The 24,187-nt window shown below is 40.9% G+C and overlaps 1 protein-coding gene across 2 annotated transcripts in view; it reads left to right on the top strand.

The window, feature by feature from the left end:
* The window catches only part of LOC138947750 (HCS2 neuropeptides-like), a 61,569-nt gene extending 38,441 nt beyond the window's left edge, over positions 1 to 23,128 (top strand). For both annotated transcript variants that reach the window (XM_070319304.1, XM_070319303.1), the window contains exons 2-3: positions 16,886 to 17,318; positions 20,875 to 23,128. In XM_070319304.1, coding sequence (XP_070175405.1) covers positions 16,901 to 17,318; positions 20,875 to 20,951 — 495 coding nt within the window. In that variant the 5' untranslated portion in view covers positions 16,886 to 16,900 and the 3' untranslated portion in view covers positions 20,952 to 23,128. The remainder of the gene's footprint in view (positions 1 to 16,885; positions 17,319 to 20,874) is intronic.
* The last annotated feature ends 1,059 nt before the right edge of the window (positions 23,129 to 24,187 follow it).

Here is a 24,187-nt window from a genome sequence, read left to right as displayed (position 1 = left end):
TTTTTTTAATTTTCAGAGCTTGTTTGTAATCCAAACATATAACATGTATATGTTTTTGGAATCAGAAAATGACGAAGAATAAGATGAAATTGCGTTTGGATCGTTTAATAAAAAAATAATTTTAATTACAAGTTTCCGATTTTTAATGACCAAACTTATTCATTAGTTTTTAAACCACCAAGCTGAAATGCAATACCACAGTCCGGCCTTCGTCGAAGATTGCTTTGCCAAAAGTTCAATCAATTTTATTGAAAAATGAGGGTGTGACAGTGCCGCCTCAACTTTTACAAAAAGCCGGATATGGATATGACGTCTTCAAAGGTATTTATCGAAAAAAATATTAAAAAAAGTCCGGGAATATCATTCCCAGGAACTCTCATGTCAAATTTCATAAAGATCGGTCCAGTAGTTTAGTCTGAATCGCTGTACACACACACACACACACACACACACACACACACATACCTAAAGTGTGGATGGTTACCTAAGAGGCGGCACTGGGTGTAGTGCCTTTCTAGTGCACTTGCACTACAACAGCACTGGGTGCAGTACTCGCTCCGGCATCGAAGAATTTTGCACTAAAAAATGCACAAAATTTGACCTATTTCGTCGCCTATAGAGGACGGAAAGAATGTCATTTTGAACATTGTTATGACATTCTTTCCGTCAAAAAAGTCAATTTAACGGTGTTAAATGAAGCGAGCATCCACACAATTAGGTTGCCTTCCAGAGTTCAGGGTTCGTACAGAGTCCTTGAACCCTGGAAAACTCCTTGAAAATTGGAAAACCTTTTCCAGGCCTTGAAAAGTGCTTGAAAATAGAGTTTTGTTAAATAGTCATTGAAAAGTACTTGATTTTTCCAAATTGTTGCCTATACATTTCGTCAGCAGCTTGTCTTATTTAAAAAAGAAATACAACCCCCTTTTTTTTCGTCAAATACAGTATACACATTTTGGGAGAATAAACGATCGAGTGAAAACGAAAGCAGACGAACTAACTATTACTAGTCACCCGTAGTTGCTTCCCTTCCCGGAAGTTGGCAAGGGAAACAACTACGGAGAACCCTTGTGGCACAGAGGCATGTGACAGACCACATTGCAAACGTAGGTGGAGCTGAGAAAGTGATGTTGTCTAAAAAGCTACTCTACAATGCTGCCAGTGCTCGGCAAAGGTACTCTGAGTACTTGGAGGCAGAGAAAGAGAAGAAGAAGAACGAGACACATGTGCAAACAAGAAAGGCTGACATGGATGAGACTCAGACTCTCCAAGCAAAGAAAAGAAAGATCGAAGATTGTGCGGCTGACCTGCTCAAAAGCGCATCTATGCTTTTGCAGAAAAGGCTGAACACACGCAGAACTTCAGCTTCATAGCAAAGTCAAATGCTTTGAGGAAAAGTGCAAAAACCAAGAAGGACGAAGTGGCATCTCTTGAGAAAGAAATTCACCAGAAACTTGATGACTTGAAAAACTGAAGGCAAGCTTGGTGCTTATCATTAGTTTTTGAACATCCAATGATTTAAATCGGCGTGCGGGAAGAGGGTATAATAACTAGCGAGTGTTTCATTGCGAGCTTTGAAGGTAAGAGGGTGCTTGATTTTCTCTTCAGAAGGTCTTGAAAGTCCTTGAAAAGTCCTTGAATTTTAGAACAAAAAAACTGTACGAACCCTGAGAGTTTAGGTTGCCATCCACGTGTGGATAGTTGCCTTATGGTGATTTAGGCAACCAAACCTGTGGAAACATGGGTACACACACACCCCCACACACACACACACACACACACACACACACACACACACACACACATACACCACGACCCTCGTCTCGATTCCCCCCTCTATGTTAAAACATTTAGTCAAAACTTGACTAAATGTAAAAACGAAGCATGCGAACAGGTGACAGGGACAGACAGGAATGAGGGGACGAGCGGGCACGCAATGGGGAAACTGATTGTTTTGCACGCACGCATTGTGTTTTTTCACATTTTGAAGTATTTAGCTGTACAGTCTATAACCTGCCCTTAATTGCGACCATCCGCCCACAGCGACTACTTTGAAGAATCCCAGACGAGTTTTTTCTTCTGTATAATTCACCTTTCAATAGCGACCACCTGTCTGTTGCGACCGCTTTTTGTCGGACCCTTGAGGAGTCGTTATAGACAGGTTCGACTGTATCATATTTTGAAGTAAAACGAAGGAGGACGTGCCCATACTTACTGCCACAAATTCAAGAGGAAGTAACTTATGGTTAATACTGCACATTAGAGTACATGACTCCCGTATGTAATAAAACTTAAAGCCATATGTACTCGATGACTATACACGCTAATTGCTTTAACAACAGCTGGAGACATGCTAAATTAAGTTCCCTGCAAAATATTGTGGTCTAGGACCCCTTCAATGTTGAGATATTTGAATTTTTATTTTGATCTGGATCGTCCTATTTATAGATTTGGCAACACATGTAACGTTGATGCAAGGGAGAGAACTCCGTGTCGTTGTTGACATCCTCACTTTTTCAGAGGCTAGAACAAGCTGTAATGCATGTATTATGGTCCGCGCATGGTGACATATCGTCATTATATGGTCTTATGGTGCGTTTGACATCGATTGTGGGCAAACTACACTTTGTAAACACGGGAGTGCCTTAGTATGCCTTTAAACATTCAGCTGTGCAAGGAAAGAACAGATACCATTTTTGAAAAATGTGTCCATGCGTATAAATAATATTTTGGATTTTTGGTACACTATTTTGTTTTAGTTCTGAAAATGGTTCAATAATATGTGTGTTAATTTGATTCAAATGCAGCAAGCCTTTCTCGTGTGAGCGATCTTGTTCATCGCTACAGATTATTTCAGGCTTTCATGTGAATAAGAACGTCCTTCTTCATTCCAAACAGTTAATTGCTTAGCTGCATTCTGTGCAAACTAGGACTGTTTTGTTGTCTTTCTTTAGCGGCCTTATGAATTCAAAATACACTGCACACAGGAGACAGCAATTCTGTTGATTTATGTGATATGTTTGATTCCAAGGATGCTCTTATGTCATATAAACGCCTGGATAGATTTTTGGAGGGGAACTTGAGGGATTACACGAGAAACAATGTACCTTTTAAAGTGCATACTTCTTAAAGGCACAGTAAGTCTCCCGTAAACCATCACAAATACTGTCAGGCTTTTACACACAGTACAAACACCCTTCCATTTGAACGCTCACCAAACGGGAACATCCTAGGTGCCCTCCGTAAAGAGCGAGCAATTTTCAAAGAATTTATTTTTGCGTGGTTTATCTTACCCCTGAGCCATGGTGAACCCGTGTGATCAAGTTTCCCTTTTTCACAATGTAGTCGTCAGTTAGTAATTTGAATGCGACTCGCTGTGAGCTTATCTGCAATAGCACGTTATTAAGTACCTCTGACTATGCACGAAACAAACGGATGTGGTTCACAAGAACTCAAGCGATGGCTTTTGACTGTTCAGAGGAACTGGCGATAGGTATAAACCGTCGTCTGCTACGAGAACCACGACCTTGCTTCCGGGCTTTTCTTTTTTCAAACTTTCAAACTTCGAATTGTACTGATCTTGTCTTGATGAAAAAAGAATTCTTTTATGATTTAAGAATGTTTGTGTAACAAGCTGTCAATTTATTATTTAGATTTTAAAAGTTAGGTCCAGCGCCAAAACGCACCACGGTCCGATTGTCTCTGACACACTTTCCGCAAAATTAATTCTTTGAAAATTGCTCGCTCTTTACCTAGGATGTTCCCGTTTGGTGAGCGTTCAAATGGAAGGGTGTTTGTACTGTGTGTAAAAGCCTGACAGTATCTGTGATGGTTTACGGGAGGCTTACTGTGCCTTTTAAGCACAAACACATTTTATGTGTTCATACCTTCTGTAGATACAGCCGAACCTACCTAAACGACTTCTCGAAAGCGACCACCTGCATGCCCACAACGATAACTCCTAAGTATCAAAGATTGAATTTTTCTTCAATAAAATTCACCTTTTGCACCGCGACCACCCCCCGCGGGTTAGGGGGAAGAATTTACCCGATGCTCCCCAGCATGTCGTAAGAGGCGACTAACAGATTCTGTTTCTCCTTTTACCCTTGTTAAGTGTTTTTTGTATAGAATATAGTCAATGTTTGTAAAGATTTTAGTCAAGCAGTATGTAAGAAATGTTAAGTCCTTTGTACTGGAAACTTGCATTCTCCCAGTAAGGTCATATATTGTACTACTTTGCAAGCCCCTGGAGCAATTTTTTTGATCAGTGCTTCTGTGAACAAGAAACAATTAACAAGTGGCTCTATATCCCATCTCCTCCCCCCCCCCTTTCCCCGTCGCGATATAACCTTCGTGGTTGAAAACGACGTTAAACACCAAATACAGAAAGAAAGAACCTGTCCATAACGACCACCTGTCTATAACGACTTGTTTTGGTCGGTCCCTTGAGTGGTTTTTATAGACAGGTTCGGGTGTAAAATCCCGTAGGTTTCTATACCACTGTAAGCGAATAATTGTAAGTGATATTTGGCACAAGGAGGCACTATCTACATCGATTTGAAACACGGCAGTGAGAAGCCTGAAAGTACATCATCTTTTTCTTTATGGGACATAATCGTTTTAGCGGACAATGGCACAGTCCACGATGTCGCAAGATAGTATCCGTTCCTGTGTGCAAGAGTCGCCCGAGACCTTCTAATAGCCACGTAAAATGCTCATCCAGAAGATCCAGTGTCGATATCAATGGACAACCCTTGTTGCAAATGGAATTTTCCTCACGATCGTCTTTATCGCCGTATTGCTTAACATCATCTTTTCCCCATGAAATAAATGGAAGACTCACTCTGGGGAAGAATAAACAAGGAAAACACAGAAGCCGGAGCGGGGTAAAGAAAAAAAGAAGACCAAAAAAGGAATAAGAGGCGACAGACCAACTACCAGCCAGCCAGCCAGGCAGCCAGGCAGCCAGAGTAAGCAGGACTCATTTTCTAGGCTTAATCCTATGATGCAAGACCTTGTGTAGACATAACCAAGCTAAGAGAAAATCCAAAAACAAAGAGACTGCCAACGTTCCAAATTTAACACCAAAAACAACACCGAAAAGACACGTTCGAACCGCCTGACGGCACAATGCAAGGTGAAGGCGTGTTATTTTGTCTCCCTGTTTCGGGGACTTCCGATTTTCCGCGAAAGTTACCTTCTCTTAGCTTCAGAATCAACAAACAGTTAGCAGAATGTTTGCTCTTTTGTCCGTTATAAAGAGCATGAACCCTACTTAAGGCAAGAGATGGCACGACATTTGGTTCAGCATTTTTAGGGACTTTAAACTCCTTAGAATCATTGTGCGATGTAATTTTGTCGTCGTCAACTTTTCTGTGCAATAAAATTATCATGTTCAAAGTATGTTATTTCGTGTTGATGCTTTTTTTCTCAGAATTGTTTTCTGAGCACCAGTGCTGTCATTCAGAAATACTCATCTTGTAGACTAACTGTCCAATCTTCCTGCTCGTTTTTGAATTTTCACCAGAAATGGTGCCTTTGTGCAACAACAGAGAACCTGTCTATGAATTACCAAGGGAAAGTACAAAACGTGAATTTGTCCGGAAATGTATTTTGTGCCTGTGATATATACCACAAAAAAATAAGATGTTCGTGATTATAAAGAAATTGCTCTGTTGTTTCATATAGGGACCTGTTTAGAGTAGAATAACAATTTTATCCTCATTTTTTTTCTGGAAGATGAATGTTTCCGAAACACTACATGTTTTATCCCCAAAAAGTCACAAAAACGTCCATTATTCATTCAAAAGGTAACTTATCAGGACTTTGAAACAAAAATTGAAAAGCCTGCCAAATCTTAATTTCAGTGCCGTATTTGCCCTCTGTGTGTGTGTGTGTGTGTGTGTGTGTGTGTGTGTGTGTGTGTGTGTGTGTGTGTGTGTGTGTGTGTGTGTCCGTGTGACTGTGTGTCTGTGCATTGGTGATTGTGCGTGCGCGCATGTGTGTGTGTGTGTGTGTGTGTGTGGCGGGGGCGTGTGAGTGTGTGTGTGTGTGTGTGTGTGTGTGTGTGTGTGTGTGTGTGTGTGTGTACATGTGTACATGTGTACGTGCTTGTGCTCGCGTGTGTACGCATGCGAGCACGGTCGTAATCAGGGCTGACACGACTTTCCCTGAAAATTCACCTTTTGTTAGGTCTCCATCGCGACGTTATTGTTATTCTGATCTCGACTTCACGCTTGTTGTGTGAATATTCAAAAATCAAGCGAGTTCAACCCCTTTGCCCTGGAAGCCAAAAAAAGGCATATTTTTCACACACTCCCACTAATTACCTCTCTTTTTTTTTCTCTGATTGGGTCTTCCTTTTTCTATGCGTCTCTCTCTCTTTCTCTCTCTCTCTGTCTCAGTCTTTCCCTCTTTCTCATTCTCTCTCTCTCTCTCTCTCCCTCTCTCTCTCTCTCTCTCTCTCTCTCTCTCTCTCTCTCGCTCGCTCTCTCTCTCCCAGCAAACAATGTTACCTTGCATTCACGTTATATTCTCGTCCTGATATGGCTCTGCGTAGTCGGCTGGACGTTAAGCAACAAATAAACAAACAAACAAACGTTATATTCACGTTGGGCAACGTTTATCTCCCTCACTCTTTGTCTCTCCGTCTCTCTCCTCAGCTCTCTCTCTCTTCCTCTCTCTCTCTTCAGCTAACTCTTTCATCCTCTTTCGCTCATTCTCACTCTATCTCTCTCTCGTCCCTTTTCCCTTCTCTCTCTGGTCTCTGTATCTCTCTCAATCTCTGCCTCTATCTCCCCCCGTGTCTCTCCTTCATGCCCCCTCCCCCACTCTCTCTCTCTCCTTTAATAATCTGCCCCCAGGCCCTCCCCCCACCCCCGCTCTCACTTCTCTCTGTCTCTCTCTCTCTCTCTGTCTCTCTATCTGTCTCTCTCTCTGTGTGTCTCTCTCTGTCTGTCTGTCTGTCTGTCTGTCTCTCTCTCTCTCTGTCTCTCTCTCTGTCTCTGTCTCTCTGTCTCTCTCTCTGTCTCTCTCTGTGTCTCTCTCTCTGTCTGTCTGTCTCTCTCTCTCTGTCTCTCTCTCTCTCTCTCTCTCTCTCTCTCTTTCTCTCAACATGTCAGGATTGTAACACTTGACAAACATCCGCGAGCAGCCAGTGTGACTGATTTTGCGATTGATATTGCACTCGGCAGAAGGGTCTTGGTTTTTAAAGAGAAGACTATGTTTTGACACTGCCTTGGTGTGGCAGACTGCTTGGATCGCTAATTTTGTGTCTTCGATGATTTCGTGAAAGGTAGAGTTGACTTTTTATGCTAGACATTTTGTAAAGAGTCTAGGGCTATTTTTTCCTTTGAGAAGTTTGAGTGAATGTTGCTTTCAGATGAAGTACATTTTGCTGGTAGCTTACTGGCTTTTACAGTATGCTCTTCTGTGTTTGTCATTTTACTGGTTATTGGAATTATTATCCCAATGAAATCTTTTCTTAAGAATAATGAATGTAATTATAGTATCATCAACTATTTTTCCTAATTTTGTAACAACACACACACACACATACACACACACACCACGCACACACACACACACACACACAAACACACACACACACACCCACACGCACACACACGCGCACATACACTCAAATGTAAGCTACTCATTATAACGAAAGTTTTAAAACTTATCATTTCACCTACTTAGAAACAGTGGGTGTTTTTAGTTGTGTTTTTTTTTATTTGTAGACAGTTACTCGAGCAAACCGTTGTTCTTTCAAGAACGAAGTCGCAATATTCAAAGCGAAAAAAACCAAAAACAAGTCGCGTAAGGCGAAAATACAATATTTAGTCAAGTAGCTGTCGAACTCACAGAATGAAACTGAACGCAATGCAACGCAGCAAGACCGTATACTCGTGGTCCACCGCTCACGGCATAGGCAGTGAAATTGACAAGAAGAGCGGGGTAGTGGTTACGCTATGCTGCATAGCACGCTTTTCTGTACCTCTCTTCGTTTTAACTTTCTGAGCGTGTTTTTAATCCAAACATATCATATCTATATGTTTTTGGAATCAGGAACCGACAAGGAATAAGATGAAAGTGTTTTTAAAACGATTTCGAAAAAAAAAATTTGATAATAATTTTTATATATTTAATTTTCAGAGCTTGTTTTTAATCCGAATATAACATATTTATATGTTTTTGGAATCAGCAAATGATGGAGAATAAGATAAACGTAAATTTGGATCGTTTTATAAATTTTTATTTTTTTTTACAATTTTCAGATTTTTAATGACCAAAGTCATTAATTAATTTTTAAGCCACCAAGCTGAAATGCAATACCGAACCCCGGGCTTCGTCGAAGATTACTTGACCAAAATTTCAACCAATTTGGTTGAAAAATGAGGGCGTGACAGTGCCGCCTCAACTTTCACGAAAAGCCGGATATGACGTCATCAAAGACATTTATCAAAAAAATGAAAAAAACGTTCGGGGATTTCATACCCAGGAACTCTCATGTCAAATTTCATAAAGATCGGTCCAGTAGTTTAGTCTGAATCGCTCTACACACACACACAGACAGACGCACATACACCATACCCTCGTTTCGATTCCCCCTCGATGTTAAAATATTTAGTCAAAACTTGACTAAATATAAAAAGAACAGCAAATCACAAGAACCCAAAAACTGAAAGACTGTCAACGTTCCAAAATTCAGAATTTAAAAAAACAAGAATGGTATGCGTAGGTAATAGGAACGTTAGTTATTGACAAACCAAAACGTTACATTCACTATTACGCCGGGGTCGTGTCAGTGGCTTGCTTGCAAAATGGCTACCTCGCCGGTGTAACACGAGAAAATTACTTCCACGAGATTTTTACTCCGGAGTAAACATTTTGTACGAAAAAGTTACTTCCTTTACGAAAAAAGCACTCCCCCATTGCACGAGAAAATTACTCCCCAAGACAGGTGAGTTCCTAGTAAACATTTCGTTGAAAAATGTTACTCCCCTGACGAATAAATAACGAATAAATTACTTCACCCCAACACGAGCAATTTAACCTCCCATGCCAGGTGTACGAAATTTTTACTCCCTTGTCCCCTGTTAGTCTTGGTGGTGGAAGGGGTGGAAGGAGGGTAGCGCGACATTCGTGTGCGCGAGATCACTTATTGGCATTATCCCTTCGCCCGCATCCCATTTTTGCGTACGAGATTTTTACTGGAAGTAAAAAAAATGGGGAGTAAATATTTCGTGGAGGGAGTAATTTTTTCGTGCCTTGGGGAGTTCTTTTCTCGTACGAAAAGTGTACTCGGAGTGGGTCGACGTACTGTAAATGTAACGTGTTGTTGTGTCAATAATTAACGTTCCAATTACCTACCATTCTTGTTTTAACAAAACAAACAAAAAAGGTGTTTATGTGAACTCGTCACAAAAACGAACCATTCAGTGATGTGTCGCCCCTGCCGTCTTTCAAGTTGACAATATAAAAAATAAAAAATAAAACAAGTCGCGTAAGACGAAATTACTACATTTAGTCAAGCTGTCGAACTCACGGGATGAAACTGAACGCACTGTATTGTTTCACCAAGACAGTACAGCTTCGTCAATCCCCGCGTGAAGGAAATCGCTCACCTTCCACGTGCAAAACGTAGTGATATTGACACGCCAGATTAGCGCGGTAGCGTATTGTGCTAAGCAGGAAAGCGCTCTTTTCTGTATTAAAAATTAAAAACTTAAAAAGTTAACCAACAAAAGGAGGTCGGAAAACTTCAGCACGTGATAATAAAGATGACGATGATGATGATGATGACGATGAAGATGAGGCATGAAGAGCATACATATGTGGTTATTCATAAAATCAAATGCGAGAGAGAGAGAGAGAGAGAGAGAGAGAGAGAGAGAGAGAGAGAGAGAGAGAGCTAGAGCATACATATGTGGTTATTCATAAAATCAAATGCGAGAGAGAGAGAGAGAGAGAGAGAGAGAGAGAGAGAGAGAGAGAGAGAGAGAGAGAGCATACATATGTGGTTATTCATAAAATCAAATGCGAGAGAGAGAGAGAGAGAGAGAGAGAGAGAGAGAGAGAGAGAGAGAGCTAGAGAGAGAGCTAGAGAGAGAGAGAGAGAGAGAGATTGAGACCGAACTCGAATACTTTACTACCCACGGGTGATAGCGTCATGTCCATAAGGTTCTGTATTACAGCTAGTCCTTGCTTCATAACACACATACAGCAAACATGAAAAAAAGAAATAAAACGTTCCTGAACAAACGAGCATGCAGGCAAACAAATGTAAGAACAAACAATTTAAAGTAAAAACAAAACACGCAAACAATCTCAATTCAAGTAAACCGAACCATAAAAGAAAACAGAAATAAAAGTCCATCAAAATCATACAGTCAGATTGAATGAACATTAGCACAGCAATTCAGTAATTGAATAAACACATAAACAGAAATGTAGATCTATATAAAATGCATGGTGTTTGATTCAGTGATTCTGGACGCACATCATAACTTCTCTCTTATTCACGCACACACACGCGCACGCATGTAAAACATACACTGACTTTCGAAGGAGAGGTGCTTCCGTTGAGGTGTTGATTTTGTTTTAAAGAAGAGAATGGTGAACATGGCTTGACATTTACAGGTAGTAATTATCATAGGTTTTTGGGTGTTAATGTCCCTTCAGCAGATGCTAGCTGCTATTCGAGACCGAATTATCATAGGTGTGCACCAGATTAAGAAAGCCGAATTTTAAACAAGTCAATATGTGGTCTTGGAAGTAGTTAGTACAAGGTTATTGATATCGTTTGAATAAAATGACGGAGATGGTTTGAAGACTTGTAAGACAGACAGACAGAGACAGAGAGGGAAGAAAAACAGGCAGGCAACCAACCAACCAACCAACCCACCAACCAATCAATCCATCAACCAACCAATCAACCCAAAAAACACCCCAAAAAACAACCAACTAACCAACCAAGCCAGTAAGTTAGCAAGCTAGCAAACCATTAACTAGTCAACCAACGAACCTGTTAAGAGTCCATCTGCTTAAAAGCGTTATAGCAGAATGGTTTTACGCGTACACAAGCGCTAACACAAAGCAATCGATAAAGCTTACGTCTATACAACATAAGCCAAGGACCCAAGAAGGATTACAGTTGTCTAAAGGGAAATATTCACTGAATACTTGGGGGAGAGACAACCCATTCTTTGGTCTGTATATGCGGATCAGTGTTTCTGGCTTTGCTTCTTCCGTTTTTCTAAAGATGGGAGCTTTCATTTTGTGCCAGACTCGCTGTGTTCTATTGAAGCAAACAGCTTATAATTGCTTTTTGGCTTTGTTTAGTCTGGGTCGGTTTTCGCCCAAACACTGTATCTTCTTTTCAAATCGCCGTAAAATGTGCCGTTATTTTGGCCTGGCTGTAAAACCGTTTAGTTCACATTGGGAAACCTTGACGCCAAGGACATGCGCTAATCTGCACAAAACTGTCTAAACTTTCATGGCCGTTTCGTCAAGTTTGCTGCAGAAAATAAATCATTGCAACATCTGTTCGCCTAATCTGATACTTTTTGTGTCACCAAAACATTGCGTTCCCATTGCTTTAGCACCCAATTATGGTTTGTTTTATAAATCGGTGTTAGTCGGTGTCGAGCATAACTCTGAACATTCACGAAAAAACTAAACTTTTTGCCATAACTTATGTCTTTGATAATCGATTATTGCGATATCTATCCATTCGAGGATCTGGTGATGCCCGAGGCATTTGAGAACGTTAATTCCAAGATTGGCTGCCGATTTTCCGAAATGGACACTCTTTAGAAGCCTTCACGGATTTTCGGCAAAACGCTGTCTATTTCGCAATATTGGCAGCATTTTACCGGTTACGCGAAATGGGCAAAAGTATTGCCGAATCCGCGATTTCGGCAATTCCGTAACAAAACGATTTTCGAAAATAACTCTGTCATGATTATCAGCGGTCAGGAGGAGTATGTTCCCCTCAAATCTGCAGTCAAACTTCACAACTTTCGGAACACTCTCCACGCCTCCGACGGGCTGTATCCTGCGATCGGCACGCACATCCAACTCCGATGTGCATGCCATGTAGCGCGCGCACAATATGATACCCTTTTTCTAACAAAAACAGCGTTCACGAGTTCATCGATATCGGAGTTCAGAATTTGTTGTGGAAAGGATCGCTGGCACGTATCACAACGTGTTTTGATCGAGGTCACGTGGGTTTGTCTTGATGTCACGTGGTATTAGGAAAACACGCGTACTTCAGCAAGCCATCCGTGGCGTTTCGTAGCTCCGATGATTATATTTTTGAAAGAAAACAGTATCATATCTAGCGAACATCGCATATCATACACATCGGAATTGGTTTATCGTGCCGATCGCGGGATAAAGCCCGTCGGAGGCGTAGAGAATGTTCCGGACGTTGTGAAGTTTGACTGCCGTTTTGAGGGGAACCTACTCCTGCAGACCGCCAAAAATCCTGACAGAGTTATTTCCGGAAAACGTCTATTGGGCACGACAAATACAGCACAAAGTCTGCTTCTACAGAAGAAACGTCCCCAAGCCCAGATATCAGAGGCGTACAGCCCATTAAAATCAGTTCTTCCACAGAAAAACGAGACAGAGGATTTTGCGTTTAAATCGTGGTCTTTGGATAAAGACAGCTATGAGACCACTCCCATGGGAGTTATCCACAACGGCAGGTGGCGACAAAAGCGAAATAAATCGTTCAGTATGGGCGTAAGAATTTGAACCCTTGCCCGCCCTCTTTTTATTACACGTATTACAGACGTTAGTTGAAGTTCTCTATGAAAGGAGTACTTTCCGCACGGTCTTCATTCACTTTGATTCTGACGAATGTTGTGCTGCGCTTTTCCAGACACCTGGCTACCATATTGAACAGGTATGAATCTTTTTGAGCAAAGGATAATTATGATCGCGTCAAGATTCAGTTTTTCGTTTTTTTCTCTCAAGGCAATCTTGCTGTAAAAATAAAAGGAAAAGAGCCACACAAAACCAGAGAGGTAAACACGGACAGATAAATACACAGCTAAAAAAACGCACATAATCAAGTAGAAAAAGTGGTATGACAAAAACGGAGACAGACAAGTATTACTGTTGACCGACCAAGCAAACGACCCAACATTGAGGCGGTGAATTGTGTGTTTTAATAATTGCTCAAAGCTCGGAATGGGTTTGTATGATCAATGCACTTATTAATACCCGTATCTTCTACGAAAGAGAGAGAGAGAGAGAGAGAGAGAGAGAGAGAGAGAGAGAGAGAGAGAGAGAGAGAGAGAGAGAGAGAGAGAGAGAGAGAGAGAGAGAGAGAGAGAGAGAGACGAGGGGAGAGAGAGACGAGGGGAGAGAGAGAGAGCGAGAGAGAGAGAGAGAGTGTTTATTGTTACTTTTTCAGATAATGTCTTTTATTTTCACGCGCGAAAAAGTAAATGTCTCTCACCCATTGATAGTGAATCTACATAATGGTGGTCACTTTTATAACATAATGGAGGTGAGTACTGTTAAGGTATTAGACGGGCGCAGTGACGTGGTGGTAAGACATAGGCCTCCTAATCGGGAGGTCGTGGGTTCGAATCCCGGTCGCTGCCGCCTGGTAGGTTAAGAGTGGAGATTTTTCCGATCTCCCAGGTCAACTTATGTGTAGACCTGCTTGTGACTTAACCCACTTCGTGTGTACACGCAAGCACAAGACCAAGTGCGCACGGAAAAGATCCTGTAATCCATGTCAGAGTTCGGTGGGTTATAGAAACACGAAAATACCCAGCATGCCTCCCCCGAAATCGGCGTATGCTGCCTGAATGGCGGGGTAAAAACGGTCATACACGTAAAAATCCACTCGTGCTAAAAACATGAGTGAACCTGGGAGTCTAAGCTTATGAAAGAAGAAGAAGAAGAAGGTATTAGTCGCAAGTACGTACATGCTGAATACTGCGATTCAGAATAGCTGGGTGGTTGTTTTTTTTATACTCTCCGGAATTTGCTTTGCCGATGATACATTTCTTTTTGTATTATAATTTGTATAATTCATTTGTCAAAAACTTTGCCTGTGTGTATGTCTAAATGCATCTAATTACTCATCCATTTATTCATTTTTGTATTTTTAGTTTTGTGTGTATCAATTTATTTGTGTACTATTTTTTTTATTGACCCTATTTATCTCCATGTATCTATATCTATCTATTTCTATCTATCTATCTGTGTGTTTCCCTATCTGTCTGTCTATCTACTGTAACAGTCCATTGTCTGATAATTGTCTTGCCTTGTTGGAACTCTACATTTAAGCAATAACTAACTATTTCTTGACCTACCAGGAAAAAAAAAAAAATTCGTACAGTATGTCCCCTTAATCTGATGCGAAAGACTACCGACATTCGCCCGTGCTAGCCACATCACATTATTGTGATGATTACCATTCTTATCTCCGGTCACTGCTTGGAACCCTGATTGTAGGGAAGGTGAGCGAACACCTGTCAGGATGCAATACAAGGATAACACCCGTTGTTTTGTGGCAAATAACATACGTGTATGTGTTGATATGACTACTAGTTGGTGATTAGTTAGATTTCTCTCCAACGCTCTCTTGTTTTCTGTCTTTTTGTTGTTGTCATTTAAATCGCGCAGGTAGCAAACATTAATTAAACAGAATCATTGATGGGTTATGGAAACACGAAAATACCCAGCATGCTTCCCCCGAAAGCGGCGTATGGCTGCCTAAATGGCGGGGGAAAAAACGGTCAGGCACGTAAAAATCCATTCGTGCTAAAACATGAGTGAACGTTGGAGTCTCAGCCCATGAACAAAGGAAGAAGTGTCAGGTGTGAGTTCTTGAAAGGCTTACAGAGGAAACAACAGATTGAAGTTTGCCTCGACGACTTGGTCAAAATGAGCAGTGGAAAATGATGTCCGAAGTTTCTGCCAGAGTTTGGCTTGACCTCACATGATATGCACACGTATGAAGATATGGTTTAGTTATGACATGGGGGGTCTTTTTTCGCGTAGGATACACATGTTCTGTTCTGTCTTGCATCCATATTTATGAAACCTTCAAGCGGTCCAACTATTTTTATCATACCAGCTATTTATCTCATAAATATGTTCTGTTTTGCAGACACTACTGAATCCCTGCAAAACTCTCTCCTTATTTATTAAAAAAAAAAGTGTCCTGTTTTGCTTCTAGCCCCAACTGACAAGTATATGCAAGAACTGATGAAGGTTCGGTTTGGAAAAATGACCAGCTTTACAGACATTACTGAAAACACTTACTAACTAAACTGTCCCGTTATTTTTGTCATCAAGAATGTTTTGCTTTACTCGCAATCACAACCGAGAACCATACAAAATCTGGCGGCGGTTTGGCTTCAATAAAGTATTCTGCTTTGCACTTGCAGGCACTACGAAAAACACTATGCAAATTGTACTGTTATGTATCTTGTAGGAAGTGTCCCGTTTGACTTGTACTAAATGTAGACACTACCAGAAACACTATGCAAACTGTACCGTTATGTATCTCATAAACACATATTCTGTTTGACTTGTAGACACTACCAGAAACACTATGCAAACTGTACCGTTATGTTTCTCATAAACACATATTCTGTTTGACTCTCATAAACACATATTCTGTTTGACTTGTAGACACTACCAGAATCACTGTGCAAACTGTACCGTTATGTATTATTCTGTTTGACTTGTAGACACTACAAGAATCACTGTGCAAACTGTACCGTTATGTATCTCATAAGAAGTGTCCCATTTGGCTTGTAGACACTATACCAGAATCCCTGTGCAAACTGTCCCGTTGTGTATCTAATCTAACAAAGAAGTGTTCTGTTTTGCAGACCGTTGTGTATCTAATCTAACCAAGAAGTGTTCTGTTTTGCAGACCGTTGTGTATCTAATCTAACCAAGAAGTGTTTTGTTTTGCAGACCGTTGTGTATCTAATCTAACCAAGAAGTGTTTTGTTTTGCAGACCGTTGTGTATCTAATCTAACCAAGAAGTGTTCTGTTTTGCAGACCGTTGTGTATCTAATCTAACCAAGAAATGTTCTGTTTTGCAGACCGTTGTGTATCTAATCTAACCAAGAAGTGTTTTGTTTTGCAGACCGTTGTGTATCTAATCTAACCAAGAAGTGTTCTGTTTTGCAGACCGTTGTGTATCTAATCTAACCAAGAAGTGTTCTGTTTTGCAGACCGTTGTGTATCTAATCTAACCAAGAAGTGTTCTGTTTTGCAGACCGTTGTGTATCTAATCTAACCAAGAAGTGTTCTGTTTTGCAGACCGTTGTGTATCTAATCTAACCAAGAAGTGTTCTGTTTTGCAGACCGTTGTGTATCTAATCTAACCAAGAAGTGTTTTGTTTTGCAGACCGTTGTGTATCTAATCTAACCAAGAAGTGTTCTGTTTTGCAGACCGTTGTGTATCTAATCTAACCAAGAAGTGTTCTGTTTTGCAGACCGTTGTGTATCTAATCTAACCAAGAAGTGTTCTGTTTTGCAGACCGTTGTGTATCTAATCTAACCAAGAAGTGTTCTGTTTTGCAGACCGTTGTGTATCTAATCTAACCAAGAAGTGTTCTGTTTTGCAGACCGTTGTGTATCTAATCTAACCAAGAAGTGTTCTGTTTTGCAGACCGTTGTGTATCTAATCTAACCAAGAAGTGTTCTGTTTTGCAGACCGTTGTGTATCTAATCTAACCAAGAAGTGTTCTGTTTTGCAGACCGTTGTGTATCTAATCTAACCAAGAAGTGTTCTGTTTTGCAGACCGTTGTGTATCTAATCTAACCAAGAAGTGTTCTGTTTTGCAGACCGTTGTGTATCTAATCTAACCAAGAAGTGTTCTGTTTGGCTTGCAGTCCCTACTGAGAACGATGCAGGAGTTGATGGCGATATGGCTGATCTGCGTCCTGGCAGGGTCAAGCTGTGCCGTCTTCTACACCAAGAGCACTGACAACGACTACCCGCGGGTTGGGAGGCGAGCTTTCTTCACGCGAGGAGATAAAGGATCCAGCTACCCCCGCATCGGCCGCTCCAGCCCGTCGGCGCCATTTCAGACTGATGACGCCATGTCCGGTTATGGCGACGACCACTTCCGGTCTCTCCTAAAGCGAGGCATTTACACCATCAGCGGCGGCTACCCTCGTGTCGGGCGGAGCGAGCAAGGACAAGAGTTGTCTGCTGCCTCTTTGGGGTCGTCAGCGAAGGCCCAGGATGTGGTCGGGGGTCCCTCAGAGGAAAGACAGTACGAGCTTCCCTTGGGTTTGATGTTCTTCGAGTTTGACAAGAATGGTGAGTTGTTGTGGTTGTTGTGTTTTAAACCTTTGTTTTGGTTCGTGTGTTTGCTTTTTTTCTTCTTCTTTTTTCTCCCCCCAATGTGTGTACACATTGTATGTTTGACCTATGTTGGACATAAGCTTCATAATGTACGATATTTCTTTCAAATTAATGTTAAATATATGTATGTATATGCAGTTGGATATGTGTGTTTGCTTGTTGGAAAACAAAAGAAGACAAGTTACTTTATGGAACATTTAATGATTGACAAAAACGAAGTATTCAGGAGTACGTCGAACTAATGGTCTTTGCAGTGAACGGATATACACTAATTATGAAACAAAAATATAAAGGAACTTTTTAGCTAAGCGGGGCAGCGAATTCGATCTCTTCATCACGATGGCGCTGTGCACATTGGGAATGTTGTTTTTGAATTGCAGTCAGAATGTTTAGTTTTAGTATGTGTCCAAGCAGAGAGATCATCGTATCCCAAGTAAAATAGCAAGGAAAGTTCGGCATACGTGAGCCAAGAATAGAAGAATAAGACAGTTTCTTACATTTAATTGACAACAGAAATCCCACAGGAGGTGTTTCAAAATCCTACTCGCTAAACTTAAAGGGATGTATTGGACCAAACACTGTCTGTAATCTCGCCAAGACCTGTATAATTATACTACCACTCACCAGGGGTGCGATTACCTTAAAGTAAGCGTTTAAAGCTCTCAGTTATTCAAATTTGAAACGGCTATATTAGACTTTTATTTGTTTCGATTCCCGGCCTACTTTTCGCCCCCTGAAAAGAACACGTATCACAAGCTTTTGTTGAAAGCATGGATCTGAAATTGTCCAAGAAGCTACATAGTTCGTTTGTTGTGGGGATAGGGGGTGTTGCTGAAAAGATGATACCACACACAGGTAATGCCTTAGAATTAGTATTTGAACGCTCCATTTTTCAAAAATGAATTATGTGTTGGGTGTTTCGAGACGATCTATATTCTCCAATGGTTACAGTATTTTTATTTACGCTGTGATATATGCGTTTACAGAAAGGTATCTGCTTCCGTTTCCTAAATTAAAAATTTAGATACTTGAATCGTGCACTTTTGTCTGCTTCGACGATACGTACCTACCAGGACGGAATGATATGATGACGAGCAGAGCTTGGAAATCTTGACACGGAAGAGTAGGATGAATAATAATCTCGTCGATTAGATTTCTTTTAAATAATTAGCATTGTTATAGAGCATTTTCGAGCAATATTATTTCAGGTGTTTCTTACTTATAGCACAGCGAATGTCTCTGGACATGTTTAAGGTCCAATTCGCACGAATACTTTCTCAAAATGGCTCCTTAGGGAGTACATTTTTATATGTGGCCAGACATTTACGTGTGGTTAATACACTATCCCTGCCCTTGGACACAGTCACACACACACACACACAACATATAAACGGGAAGTTTTTTACTGAATTAATTTCGCTGATTACCGAAAAAGTTTACACGAGAATGACTTAAGGCCCACTCTGGTCTGGTCAGGCTTTTAACTTGGGATAAGACTATCCCTCCACTTGGTCACATACCATAAATAAACGACCCGACTGCTTGCTGTGTTGAGTTGGACATTTTTTCATGAATTAATTTTCGATTGCCTTCATACGAAATTAAGCCTTTAAGAAAAGAACGCTGTGCACACAGAGTATGCAGACTGTTCGTTTTTGGCATGTGACCTCCCCCGAAATCGGCGTATGGCTGCCTAAATGGCGGGGTAAAAACGGTCATACATGTACAATTCCACACGTGCAAAAACACGAGTGTACGTGGGAGTTTCAGCCCACGAACGCAGAAGAAGAAGAAGGTATGTGGCCAAGTGGAGGGGTGTGATCTTATCCAATGTAAAAGCCTGATCAGATCTAAGACGGTGAGGCGAACTCAGTCTTTGGTGGAGTGGGCCTTTAAGCGATTGTCACAGATTATGTGTGTGTGTGTGTGTGTGTGTGTGTGTGTGTGAGTGTGTGTGTGTGTGAGTGTGTGTGTGTGTGTGTGTGTGAGTGTGTGTGTGTGTGTGTGTGAGTGTGTGTGTGTGTGTGTGTGTGTGTGTGTGTGTGTGTGTGAGTGAGTGTGTGTGTGTGAGTGTGAGTGTGTGTGTGTGAGTGTGTGTGTGTGTGTGTGTGTGTGTGTGAGTGTGCGTGCGTACGTGCGTGCATGCGTGTGTGAGTGTGTGTGCGTATGTGTGTGTGCGTGTGCGTGTGCGTGCGTGCATGCGTGGGTGTGTGTGTGTGTGTGCGTGTGTGTGTGTGTCTGTGCGTGTGTGTGCGTGCGTGCGTGTGAGTGTGTGTATATGTGTGTGTGTGCGTGTTTGTGCGTGTGTGTGTATGTGCGTGCGTGCGTGCGTGTGTGTGTGTGTGTGTGTGTGTGTGTGTGTGTGTGTGTGTGTGTGTGTGTGTGTGTGCAGAGCGATTCTAAAAAAAATTACTAGGCCGACCTTAGGTCAGAAACTTCGCTCTTAGAACGAGTTACTAAACAACATCACCAATTACAAGTGATCGCCTACAGTCTCTCACACAACATGCGCCGTAGAGTATCCAATTATTGATTGCCTAATTACCCACAAGCATTGACGTTTCACAAGAATCTACCGCAATGCCATAGGTCGGGTATCGCAGGATATCTTTGTTGGGCGTGATGTGACAACCGAACCTTTTCCTTCAGGTGTGCTCAGGTTGCGGTGAATAATTGCAGGTAAAAAGATTGGCGGTAATTACCAGACGTATATATTAAGTACTCAAAGGTCTCTTTATAAAGAAATTATTCGCGCACACTGAAGCATTCACAGTCGTAAAGTGTGCAGGCAATTAGTTCGCAAGACGCGAGTTATTATGGAAAATGTCGTCTTGTTTCACACCAGATTTGTTTGCAGTTTGTTTGTTTGTTTGTTTGCTTAACGCCCAGCCGACCACGAAGGGCCATATCAGGGCGGTTTGTTTGCAGTTGCCCTTTGTACTTTTCATTCTGACTGTTACGTGTGCACGCTAATACTTACTATAAATCTGTGCAACTCCCCTACTACAGTTGAATCGGACAAACCGTGGACTCAGTATAATAGGAAGCGTGCGCGTGTGTGTGTGTGTGTGTGTGTGTGTGCGCATCACCCTGTATGAGTGTAGGTGTGTGTGTGTGTGTGTGTGTGTGTGTGTGTGTACTTGGTCATTTTATCTTTGGTTTACTGGGTTTCAGGACAAAGCATGCAAAGACGTTTTAACCAGCGGTTCAGACCTGCATTTTACCTCTTTCTTTATCTCTTTAACTTAACCATGTTTTTGCTGAACTACAGGAAGTGTGTGTGAGAGAGAGCGAGAGAGAGAGAGACAGAGACAGAGAGACAGAGACAGAGAGATGAAAAGTGTGAGAGAGAGAGAGACAGAGAGAGAGAGAGAGAGAGAGAGAGAGAGAGAGAGAGAGATAATATGTGTGCGCGCGAGCGTGTATTTGCATGTGACCAGCAAATTACGCGTTATATATATAAACATGAACATACATGCCATCAACTTCAAGATAATTCTTCTGTGTGCAGGGGACAAAACCCTGACGAGGGAAGAATTCGTGGAGGGCATGTCCAGAGCTCGCGAGGATGGCACGGCATGTCGATAATCTCCCCTTGGGTTTCGATGATCTCCCCTGAATAGTGGGTGGGACTAAAAATCCTGGGCGATGACTTGGTCAAGAATGTTTTAGATCTTCTGCATGGACTTCTCCAGTGTCTTCATTCACGCAGACGCAGAGCATGCTAAAACGATCAAATATGATGGAATCAAATTTTAATATGCTCAATTGTAATTACTTCAAATCCAAAAACAAAGAGACTGCCAGCGTTCCAAAATTCAGAATCAAAAACGTTCCAACAACCTACCTTTCTTGTTTTTTGATTCTGTAATTACTTCAATTTTTTGTTTGTGTGTGTGCAAGGCAACTCAGTATGTACAAAGGTAGTAACTTTTAAAGGCCCACACTCTCTCTCGAGTTAACAGTTCGGACCACCAACTCAGATTTGGCCAGGCGTTTACATGGAATCAGACCATCCCTCCACTTGGTCACATACCAAAAAGTCCACATCCAGTCTTCTTGCTGTAATGAGTTGGATTTTGTTAACGAATTAATTTCTTACAAAAGCCACTAGTGTCTTTAACGAATTTAATTCATCAAATAATTCCCACTGAACACAAAGAGCATGTTCACTTCTGGTATATGACCAAGTGGAGGACTGGTTTTATCCAATGTAAACGCCTGGCCAGATCTGATATGGTGAGCCGAACTGTTGACACGGGGAAAGGTTTGCCTTTAAGCACATTGTATTTTTAGAAAGAGGCTAGTTCCATTTCTGATCGTTTCCAACATTCTTGGTAAGCTAGGTATCTTAGGATGTACGTGGATGAAAACCTCTTGCACACGATGTGTTATTGTTACCAAAGAAAAGACATAACCACGCAGTTTATCACCCCATACATTCAGAAAAAAAGCAAATTTGACCTAAACAAATTATTCTTCCGATGTCTAATTATTTTGTTTTCATTGTATGAGTGTTATATTTTATATTAGTGCTTGATCTCCAACTGTTTAAGTCAGGTTATTAACATTACTTCACCACGTCAGGGAACTACGATGAAACATTTTTCTCTCGTTGGATGTTTACATTAATTTAGACATAAAGCAAATTGCTCACTGTTTTTTGTTGTTGTATTTTTTTTTTTTTTTTTGGGGGGGGGGGGTCAGTTATCTATTCATTTAAAAATGTATTAACTATTTTAGTTATTTTTTCATGTACACTTTTATTTTGAAGTGATATGGGAGGGAGGGTGGTTTATCTTAAATAAAACTGATCTTATATGCTGTTGATATTGTTAACGTCTTATTAGTTAAAATGTAGAAATCAATAGTCAAAGGATATACAAAATGTATTTACTAAAAATATGAACCACAAAATGGGCCACTTGAAAGACACGGATCCGACTTAATTGTCTCTTATCTTGCATGTTTCTCCTCCTCTCCTCTCGACTGTTATCTTTTTTTTTCTTTTCAAATGTACAGCTCTTTCTTTCTTCATTTCTTTACTTCCTTCATTTCTTTACAGACTGCGGTCAAGCACTGGTAAGCCAAACCATGTTCTTTGTTTTGGTGACATTTTTGTTTTGAGGTAGACGGTTTTAAAACTAGAATAAGAAGCTGTTGCATTTTTTAAGTTAAACCAAATCAACTTAGAACGATTACGAGTTGTATATGTTTGCTTGTTCATTTTTTGGAATGGATTGTGTAATGCATGATAATTAAACTTACTGTTCCACGTGCCATGCTTTGTGAGCATGCATCTCCCGTTTAAAATCCTGGTATCGCTTCTATTTAGAAGCGCCAGCAATGCATGCCTGAAAATCACCCAAACTTGTATCGGACTATCAAGTCTTCAAGAGACAGACAGGAAATCTCTACATCTTTCAGCCTGTTATATATATATGAATGATAAACTTTTGTTGATCTGATTTTCAGAACTTAAACAAATGGGAACATTTTATTGCTTTCGGTATTATGTTCAGCGTGCTTGTTTAATGAGAACTTTTTCCTTGTTTACTGTAGTTTATTATGACTGTAGGTCTTTGTTTTGATTTGCTTCACTTGCTACATTAGCTTTCTTTAATTGGGGTCTGCAAAAAACAAATGGATCCCACTTGTTCGAAAAGGAGAGTTCAGGCTAAGACATATCTTGATCATTGTCAAATACTGCTTATATGCCCCTGGACCCAGGCTTCACGAAGGGAATAATAAAAACAGTATTTATTTTTCTTTGATTTTATTCACGGGAGTTGTGCGAACGTGTGTGTGTGTATGTGTGTGTGTGTGTGTGTGTGTGTGTGTGTGTGTGTGTGTGTGTTTGTGTGCGTGTGTGTGTGTGTTTGTGTGTGTGTGTGTGTGTGTGTGAGTTTTTTGACGTGTCTCTTGGTCTGTCTATTTTTCTGTGTGTGTTGTACTTGTGGTTGTGTGTGCCTGCATGTGCGGTCGCAATGCAAAGATATATTACACATAGAAAATGTTCTTCAGCTAGTCCTTAAGAACACGGAACAGCTTATTCTGAAAGTTCCCAATACTCCACGTTTTGAATCGTAAAGGATAAGGATAAGATTTCATATAGTCCTGTGAGATTACCCTTATGGACATTCGGCCTGTGAGATTACCCTTATGGACATTCGGCCTGTGAGGTTACCCTTATGGACATTCGGCCTGTGAGATTACCCTTATGGACATTCGGCCTGTGAGGTTACCCTTATGGACATTCGGCCTGTGAGGTTACCCTTATGGCCATTCGGGATGCTTTCTCCCTGAGGAAGGCGAGCTGCCATACAGAACACGGCGCTACCCATTTTTCCTTTAAAGAACATGGAAAAGCTCATATTTGAAGTTCTTAAATCTCCACGTTTTAAATCACACCGAAAATATAGAAAGCTTCTGGAAGGTTTTTTTTAACCCATGTGTTAAGTCAGAAAACATTGGACGAGCTTGTTTTATTAGCCCTTAACAACGATCATGGAAACGCTTTCTTGCTAGAAAAAACACCACGTTTATATACACAGAATTCATGGAATCCTTCTCGATCTAGCCAATAACACGCACTCCACGTTTTAATTAAAAAAAAGTACATGGAAAACTTTTCCTGCTAGTCCATATTATCACTTCGAATTTTAATTAACAACAAACATTAAACAAAATCTTCGGCTAGCGCATACCTATCCACGTTTTCTTAAAAAAAAGAACATGAACACTTTTGATGCTAGCCCATATGACTCAGAGTTTTAATTAACATACAATAACTTCTTCAGCAAGCGCATAACTCTCCACCTTAA

The sequence above is a fragment of the Littorina saxatilis genome, linkage group LG14 (assembly GCF_037325665.1).
Source record: "Littorina saxatilis isolate snail1 linkage group LG14, US_GU_Lsax_2.0, whole genome shotgun sequence".
NCBI lineage: Eukaryota > Metazoa > Mollusca > Gastropoda > Littorinimorpha > Littorinidae > Littorina > Littorina saxatilis.
The sequence above is the reverse complement of the archived record's forward strand: the minus strand, read 5'-3'. Positions and strand labels throughout refer to the sequence as shown.